The sequence below is a fragment of the Mobula birostris genome, chromosome 2 (assembly GCF_030028105.1).
Source record: "Mobula birostris isolate sMobBir1 chromosome 2, sMobBir1.hap1, whole genome shotgun sequence".
Lineage (NCBI taxonomy): Eukaryota > Metazoa > Chordata > Chondrichthyes > Myliobatiformes > Myliobatidae > Mobula > Mobula birostris.
Window position 1 is genome coordinate 82,836,187 of NC_092371.1, and position 9,940 is coordinate 82,846,126.

The 9,940-nt window shown below is 43.1% G+C and overlaps 1 protein-coding gene across 1 annotated transcript in view; it reads right to left on the minus strand.

Moving 5' to 3' along the window:
- Positions 1 to 9,097, minus strand: part of sdc4 (syndecan 4) — a 29,372-nt gene extending 20,275 nt beyond the window's left edge. Inside the window, exon 1 of the mRNA XM_072244095.1 lies at positions 8,806 to 9,097. Coding sequence (XP_072100196.1) covers positions 8,806 to 8,874 — 69 coding nt within the window. The 5' untranslated portion in view covers positions 8,875 to 9,097. The remainder of the gene's footprint in view (positions 1 to 8,805) is intronic.
- Positions 9,098 to 9,940: the final 843 nt, after the last annotated feature.

Consider the following 9,940-nt stretch of genomic DNA (forward strand, 5'->3'; position numbering starts at 1 on the left):
AAACTTTCAATAATAAAGAATACAGAATTATAAAAATAAAGTCAGAGGTTGATGTAATGAACTGATTATGGCTGCATTCTGTAGAGCAAAAACTGTTTCACTGTAGGAGTGTGCAGCTGACAGCAAGAGTACAAAATTTTTTACAAGTATGCGGAATAGCTGATGTAACTGCTGGATAGATTGCAGCCACATTTAATGAATTTTGGCACTTGGCCTTTTGGTGAAAAAATAGATTGGAGCCACTCCCCACTCTGTAGAGGTACTTTTATATCTCATCGTACACCAAGCAAGCCACTCGGGCCTATTGTAGGTACGTGGTGGCAATTCCACCGCCCCCCCCCCCCCCAAATCCACTGCTCCTACTGTTCAAAAATTAAGCAATAATCCAAGAAAACTTAGAATAAAGTTTCTTCGAAGAGATTTGTGTGACACTAGCATTACCAGCGACTCTGCCACAGATGATCCCAGGCCAAACGGCCCAATTCTGCTCATCATGTCTAAGCCCGGTTATGAAATGAAGAGGGTTGGGCATAGGGCTAGCAACTCCATCCTGCAAAAACCCAGAACTACAGAATCTCCAAGATGACATCCCTGAGGGTAGAAGGATACACCAAGAAGACAGGCCACATCTGGACAACTTGAGGGAACTGGCCAAGGACACAGGACTCTGCTGATCTGCTGCCAACAGCCAATGCCCCAGAGTATGATGGCTTAAGCAAGCATTATCAGCACTTGTCTCTATTGATCTTGCTACCTCTTATGGGTCCTCTGATGGACATACTACCTGTTGTGTTAGGAAAGAGTTCCAAGATCTAGAGACAATGACATGACATGAAGTTGTGACAAGTCAGTATTGTGCAACTTGGAGGGAAAATAAGAGGTGGCCTGCATCATGCGATTAAAAAAAGTGGTAACATTCTGTGGGAGGTTTGCAAGCAGTGCATTGTAACTCAACCCTCACTCCTGTCTTTAAAGGTTACACTGATCTCATGATACTTTGCCCAGGACACTCTTACACTGGTCGGAGGAAGATGTGGTCCGCTGAGGAAAAGCTTGAAAACTAGACCACCACCTTGCCCAGGAGGACTCCGAAGGCTCAGTTCTAAAGAGGGCATTTATTATCATCCTCTACAGGGGTACCAAGATCCAGATGGGGTGACTAACAGGAATTTTAGCCACCATCAACTAAAAGACAAGCAGAGCAGCAGCAACGCTGGAATTCAGAAGGTCAGGTAGCATCTGTGGAAGTGAGTAAACAGTCGATGTTCCACGTTGAGACCCTTCATCAGAACTGGAAAGGAGGGGACAGAAGGTAGAGTCATCTAGAAGCAAAGCAGGACCTTATAATCCTTCCAGAGCACCATGATGGAACTCGAAACCAAATCTTTAGATCATCCAGTTGGCTGTAGAGTACATGCCAAGGGACACACTGAAACTTGGGGCAGCTGCTGCAAGAGCTAGGTGGGGAAGGGCCAATGTAGGGTTCTTCTGCTATTGAACAGCGAGGGGCCAGGTTGGGTGAGGAAACCCCTCAATTTTTGTAGTAATGCACCCCCCCCACCCCAGGGGCCTCACAAGTGGCAGTAGTCCTATTGGTATGTAGAAATGTAACAGAACCTGCTTAAAATAGACTACAAATGCAAGAATGAAAGACATTGCATAGTTTATTCACGCAAATAATTTTATGAATAAAGCTTATTTTGATTATATTTAAAAATTCTAGTAATCCCTTTTCAGCAAAGGAAGTAGATTTTATTTGGCAGAGTGTATTGGAAAAACGTTGGCCCTTCACACAGTAGGATCTGACACAAGTTAACTTGGAAAATTGTGCTGGATAAACAAAAATATGGTGCTCAATAGTTAAAGAATACAATTAGAACACAGATCCTTTGGCCACAGTGTTAACTTGTTCAAACAGGAAGAAATTTCAACTAAAAAGTTGAAACAATGCATCTGGAACTGCGATTGAAGCAATTGGATGCTGAACTTTCTCCTCAATTGAAAGAGATTGCTTGCTATGCAGACAACTGCTTAATCTAATCTGTGAATAGCAGTCTGTGTAAGAGACTTGGACAAATGTACGAAAGGAAAAAAATGGAAGGGAAACAGACTCATCTAGTTAGATAGAAAATTCAATTCTTTAGATAGCATCTCCCCCGGGGTCCCTCCTTTTTCTTCCATGGTCCACTATCAGGTTCTTTCTCCAGCCCTTTTACATCTGTCACCTCCCAGCTTCTTACTTCAATCCTCTCCCCCAGCCATCTGGCTTTGCTTTTCACCATCTAGCTTGTCCTCATTCCTCTTTCTCTCTCCTTCCCCCACCCGCCCCCACCTTATTCTGCCTTCTTTCCCCTTCCTTGCCAACCCTGATGAGGCTTTCAGCCCAAAACATTAACTGCATTTGTCTCCATAGTTGTTGTCTGACCAGCTGAGTTCCTCCAGCATTGTTACACTCTGGATTTTCAGCATCTGCAGAATCTCATGTGTTTAGGAAATTGAACCATCATTGCTGATACCAGAGCCCTCATACATCAAGAACAGTCTAAGTTTGTGAAGGAAGTGAAAACCAAGGCCAGATGAGACAAGCACCAACAACAGTTGTTCGCACACAAAGAAACAGGTTCCATTTTAACTAGAAAGTGGCACACAACCAGGGGAATGCCCAGTAGTGCTCCCTTTGTAAGCATCAATTACTGAACGCACTAGCAAAGTTCCCCTCTCCCTTCAAAGGAAGTGAAAACAGGTCAGACCCTAGACTCATAAGCAAAAACACAAATATCAATATCCCAGTGCATTTTCAAGGGAGTGCAATGGAGTCCAAAGGACAACCTTAAAATTAAACCAGATTTTCCCCCTCAGGTGCAGCCAGGTAGTTACCTGGCACTACTATGAAGCAGATGGTCTAGGCAATATTCACAAAAACCAGATAATCCAGTTCAATCTCTGCATCTTGTTTACACACATTTATTTCTCTGCCCACACTGGTATTAACTGATTCTGTACAAACAGCAGAAATAGACTACAAAGCCACAAAATATGCAGACAGATAATAATGCATTGCTTAAGATAAAGAAGATAATTCAGTGATGGGACCATCTCCATAGTTTAAAAATAACTAGCTCTTCCTTGACATTTACGCCTACATGCAAAAGCACCACTTTTGCATACTGCTCGTCAACAACCAACCTGTCCTAGCGCACAGGTTCTTAACTTTTTTTTATGCCATGGACTTCTTAGGCAGTCCCGTGAAAGCTATGGGACCCCTCCTCAGAATAATACTAGCAAGTTAAAATTAAATTTCACAAACCCCTGTGGACCATAGGTTAAGACCACCTCCCCTAAAGGGTTCCAGGACAAACCAGATTTTTTTTTGTGTGAACAAACAGGGTTGGTGACTGTTACAGACCTGTGGGATGAATGGCCTGTTCCTGCTCTCTGCATTGACCTTCTCTGCTACATGATCACATTGAAGCAACTTAGTGGATTTATTCACCTGTACCATGAGGTACTGCACAGGCTCAGTTTGACAATGGCAACCCACCCAGAGGAAATTTGCCAGAGATTATGCTCATCACTCTGGGATCACAGGAGTGGCAGTAGACTCCAGTTTATGAAATGTGCTACAAATCCAAGAACTAAATTACACGAGTCCTAATGAATTTGGGTTAACAATTAAAGTTTTACTGTGAGCACATGGTCTAACAGTAACATCAAAGGACTACAAAGAAATGTTTCCCAGAACCACCAATGAACAAGCTAGCTCCAAGGAGACTCCAAAATTTGCTCCTAGACAAAAAAACCACAAGATACAAGAGCAGAATTAGGCTATTTGACTCATCGGGTCTTCTCTGCTATTTTTTCCATCAAGGCTGATGCATTTCCCTCTCAGCTCCAGCCTTCTCCCCGTTACCTGTCGAGCCCTAACCTGTCTGTAGATTCGGAAGTCTCAGGCACATATCACCAGACAATATTCAAACTCCAGGGCAGCACAGTAGTGTAGAAGTGAGCACAATGCTTCACAGCACCAGCAACCCATGTTCAATTCCCACCAATCTGTAAGCAGCTCGCACATTCTCCCAGTGACTGTGGCTTTCTCTTCGGGCAGTCTGGCTTCCTCCCACAGTGCAAAGACGAACCATTTGGTAGGTTAATTAACTGGTCATTGACAATTGTCCCATGATTCGAGATTGTTGGGAAACACGGCTCAAAGAGCCAGAATGGCCTTATTCTGCACTGTATTCAATAAGTAAAGATGTAACAATTGGTAGGTTAATTAGTCATTGTAAATTGTACTGTAATCAGGCTAGGATAAATTGGGGTGGTCAGGAGGACCTATTTCACACATTTTCCTCAATAAAAACTGGCACAACAATTTGGTTTGAAATACAACTTCCCTTTCATATGGAAACAATATTTTCCTGAAATTCACTGCTTGCCTATGCAAGGACAAAGGTTTTAATACAATTCCTTCCTGTAGAAGTAGATAGTGTACAAATACAATGACTTTCTTTCAACACTGCATGGGTAGGAATGTCTTGCATTGTAGCCAGTTTAGCATATAAAAAAGTGGCTTTACAATTCTAGGCAGAGTGAATTGAACAATTAAATCTAAACATCTCCAATGATGGTAAGTACTACTCCTGATTATAACCCTCCTTGGCTGTGCCTCAGGGCAGTAGCATTCTTCACTGAGGACCCTCATCTCGGATGTGCCGTCTTCCTGTTACTGCTGCCAGGTTGTAGGTACTGGAATGGTGCCTTTAGACCCACACTCAATGATACAGGAACAGCCTCTCCTCCACCAGAGTTCTGAAATGTCTGCAAATAATACCTCATTATAAATTAGTGTGGTATTTTTCTGTTGGAGGTACAATCACTTTCACTGTAATATTGACCTCTGAGGCAATAGTTTATTTTGCCATTACTGAAAATACCTTCAGCAGAAAATACCTTTTGCACTAATTTTTAGAATTCTTGGCTGCATAAAACAAAATTTCATTTCATACATCAGCAACAATAAATCTGATTCTCTTATCAGCCCAAACCTCCGTTTGAAACTCTGTCAAAGGCACTCCTGAAGTAGGCAAAACAGGTCTTGCAACACCAGGGTGCCATGGTCCATTAGTAAGTGGTGGGTCAAGGCTAGAGAACAAGAATATCAAGTGGATCCAAGCTAATCATAAGGTATGAACACACATCATCCACATTCAAGATTCCCAATCAAAGCTGCAGATGGGAATCTTTCAGTGATAATGTTGCCTCAAAGCCAATGGGAGCTTAAGCAGGTTGTGATAAAACCTTTCCTATCTGTCTGCCAAATACCACTGCTTGGCTGTGATAACATTCCAGCACATGGAAACATTACCTCAGAGGCCAATATTACTGTGAAAGTGACTTTGTACCATCAGAAAATGCATTCTGATCTGCTTTCCTATGCAGGGAACTTAAAAATTAAAAACAATTTTAATTGCAACTCTCAAATGCTTGGAGCTATTTATGGAATCATTGAACACTACAGAACAGAAATGAGACCTTTGGCACACCCAGTCAGTGCCAAATTGTTACTCTGCCCAGTCCTATCGCTCCATCCATGTACTTCTACAATCTAACTGGCACCCACCACTTCCACTAGCAGCTCATTCCATACTCTTTCCACCCTCTGAGGGAAGATCTTAAATATTTCACTTAACCTGTGACCTCTGGCCCTACTCTTCCCTAACCTCAGTGGAAAAGCATGCTCGCATTTACCCTATCTGTACACCTCATTTTTGTATATTCCTCTATCAAATTTAGTGCACAAATTTCACCACTTGTCAATGCCAAGGCCAACACACTCCAGTGCAGTCTCAGGAAACTGTGACCCATTTTGTGTTTTTCCCCCTAAACACAGTAGGAATTCCCAGAATGCTAATATGTAGATGCTTAAAGCAATCTTTATAAATCATTAGGTTAAAAAAAACAAACAGAAGGCTTCAAGTACCAGCAGATTAAATGCATGACGAGGCAGCCCAATGCCTCAGGCACTACACTAGAGTTTAACATTACTAGACCCATCACTGTCTGAGAGAGTTGGTGATGAAGGAAGCTTTTGCAAAAAGAACAGAAATTGCACAAATACTTGATGGATAACACCCCAAGAGTGAGAGGAGGAAATATTTCAAGGCAAGTCACTAACAGGGGTGCATCACAGTGGCTTAGTGGTTGAAGAAAACGAAGATGGTGGATGCAAGGTCAGAGCAATACAAAGATGGAACAGGCCCTTCAGCCCAACATTCTCTGCCAGCCATGCAGTCCAGTGAGCTAGTCCGACAAGACTGGAGCAGAATTAGGCAATTCAGCCCATCAAGTCTGCTCCGCCATTCCATAATGGCAAATTATTATCTCTCTAAACCCCATTCTCTTGCCTTCTCCATGCAACTTTGATCCCTACTAATAAAAACCTATCTACTTCCACTTTAAATATACCCAGTGACTTGGACTCCAGAGCCACAATTCCACAAATTCATCATCTTCTACCTCAGGGGTGCCATGGACCCCGACTATTAACAGAGGGGTTCTTAGACCCCAGGCTGGGAACCTTTGCTCTAGCTAAAGACATTCTTCCCTTCCTCATCTGTTCTTTAACCCATCTACCTGCTTTCAGCCCACAGCCCTCCAAACCTCTCCTGCCCATGAACTTGCCTGGACAGCTTTTGAACAGTGATAATCAGAGCATTAGTTCACAGGATATTTATGATCAAACTACTGTACATACACATCACCAGATACTACCCTGAGATTCATTTTCTTGTGTAGATTCACAGTAGAACAAAGAAATACAATATAATCAATGGAAATCTATACAAAGACTGGCAATCAATGTGCAAAAGGAACCACAAATACAAAAAATAATTAAATACTGAGAACATATTGTAGAGTCTGTAGGTTGTAGAATGAGTTCACAGTTGAGGAGAGTGAAGTATCCATATTAGTTCTTTCACCTCCACATTGCTGGGTAGCAAGAAAAGCTGTGACACCACTCTACCCCCACACACACGAACCCAGCCTGCAACCAACTGAGGAGACACTGGCATTAACCACACAAAATTAGTAGCAAAAGGGAATGGGAAGGCTCACCCTGCAATTGGAGTGAACAGCACACTCATTATCCCCTCCGATATTTCATATTAGAATGATTATGGAACTTCTAATCTGACAAGTTTTCCAATACTAGTATTTGTTATCAGACTTATCTTTGGTAAAAAGTGATATTATATTTACGTCAATAAAAACATAACAAATGGTCTATTCAGTGCCACGCCATTGTTGGAGGGAGTGTCCCCAGGTGCAGTGAACGAACGATACAGTGCAAGCTGAAATAACTTGGGAAGTGTGAAATACTTAGTGTCGATGTCTCAAACTACAGCTAGCAAGACCTGGCCTGTAACTTTTACAGACGTTTGGCTAGAAACTTGAAAGAGGGAAAATTTGTAGAGCAATAACAATGCTCATACCTACAGAGATACAAATGGCTGTTTGTGCTTGAAAGCTCTCAGCCGCAACCAACTTGCCATAACTGGGCAAGGAATCCAATCCCAACCCCGTGTTGCTCACCGAGGCTCCGTGTGGCCTCATGCATTTACCCCACTTATTTCAGATTCGTCACACTGGCAAGTTAACCAGCGACTGTAAATCAAGTCAAGTCACCATATACTCTCACGTGTATTACGAATTTGCCGCGGTGTGGGCGCAACAAGCAACAGAAAGAATTGTATGGGCTACGCTTTGAGGGACAGAATATGCAGAGATGCTCTGGGGATACAAGCAATGGGACCGCTCCGGGAGCCGGTGTCCACCTTATGAGCCAAGGGGCCTCATGCGCAGTAACAAGTACGTGTAAAATACAAAGTTGCATTGCTCAGTACTGGCAGTAAATGTCAACATCACTGGTGACATGCAAACCCTCAGAAGTGCCTTGGGAACAAGGTAACAGCCCGCACTGGTACAGCGTGTTAACCCCTTTAGCGGGAGAAGTTGTAGCCACTTATAAACAGATTTAAACATTCTTACAAGTGAATCTATTGGAGATATTTAGCAAACAGGTAAGTTTAAACCTTTGCCTTCCACATACGTACCGAGGGGTGGTTGAGATCTCACCAACGGGGAGATTGTATAGAAGGGAGAGAGTTCTCCCAATCAAAGTGCCTACGGCAGTGTTTGGAAATCACTGATCTCAGAGAACCTGGCGTCCCACTCCTCGCACCCAGTAATACTGAAAAACGAAGTTACACACTTGCGTGCGTTCTGAGTTCCAATGCCTTATTTGTGACCAAAACCGTCCTGGAAGTGATCTTACGGAGAGGGAGAATGTCGCTAAGTTTTATCGCAGTTGCAATCGCGCAGGGACGTGTCACCGGCGTCACTTCACGAATGTTGGGGTCTCGCAACCTCTCAGTAGAAGTCTGTGATTTTTTTGCCGGAGGAATTTCAACCACCAAGCTCCTTGGGATTCAGGCGACTACAGAAAAGTTTCTTAATCCCAATGAACGACACAAGACCAACACACGATACTTACTTATCTAAACCGTCCAAAGGAATCAGTAGATTGTAGTTAAAGTGACGACAGAGAAAGACTAGGCACTTTAGAGACAAGAATAAATTCTATTTAAAAAAAACTTGATTGCCGGACTCGTGACCCCAATAATATAGACCTGTGTAGAGAGCGTATTTACTTGTTGTGACTTCGAAAGTAAACTTATCATCAAATAGATACTATAAACAACCGAGAGTCGTCTTCAAGTGTATGACAAAAGCAGTAATACTTACCGTCTTGGCTGATGAGACGTCCCAGGTGAAGATCACCAACACGGTAACCACTGCCCAGATTTTCAACATGCTTGAACTTTCTGGTTAAATTTCCCGAAGTTTAACGATCAGAAGTTTCCTCTTCGCTTAACTAGAGACTGTCTTCCTTCTCGGTGCTAAGTTCCCTCCGATCTCTCTCCGAGTTCTGATCTTTGAGGTGCCTCCGAATTAAAGAGAGTGCCCGTGTAGATTTCAGCTGTAAACTTTCATTAAGCGATTCACTGTAAGCAGAGTCCCAGTAACAGCGCTCTCCAACTCCGCGGCTCTTTTTATATTGTCGCACTAGCTCCGCCTCTAACAAATAATTCCCACAAGGACCAATTATTTTCAACTTTTCATTTTACACTCTATCGTCGACAAGCCGCAAGACGTAAGCCTTGTCACGTGAACGGATCAACTGGCGGGGAAAAACACCGGGTGTGAAATTGTTTTTTTTTGGGGGGGAGGGTCTTCCTCGGGATTAACTAACTACACACCAGCTTTTGAGAAGCAAAATAAAAGGGAGAATGGGGATCTAATTGTTTCAAGCACAAACATTTTCATCTGAGAAGTTGGAATGGGGCACTTCCTGGTCTGACGATTAGAAAACAAATATTTAAAAAAAATTCCGATGATCTCATGTGCTTTCGCATCTTACTGGTGCCCTGGAATTCCCTCTGCCCGCACCTCTGAACGTCAGAGGCCGGGGAGAGTCGAAACAGGCGTACAGTAATGGGGAACTGTAGGTCAGGCAGTCTCTATGGAACAGAGATAACAGTCGACGTTTCGGGCTGAGACCCTTCATCAGGACTGGAAAGGAAGGGAGAAAATGTCATTTTTAAAAAGTAAAGTATAACGGCACACACAAAATGTTAGAGGAACTCAGCAAGTCAGGCAGCATCCAGGGAGAGGAATAAGCTGTCGACGTTTCAGACTGAGACCCTTCATCAGGACCTGCTCTGGATTTGCAGCACCTGCTGACCGTGTTTAAACTTTAAAGGCAAAAAGCGGGGCATGTTTTTTTTTACACAGTGTGGTAGGTGAAGTGAGGGAGGCAGAAGAAAGGAAATTATAGGCCAGTTAGCCTGACCTCAGTGGTTGGGAAGATGTTGTTGAT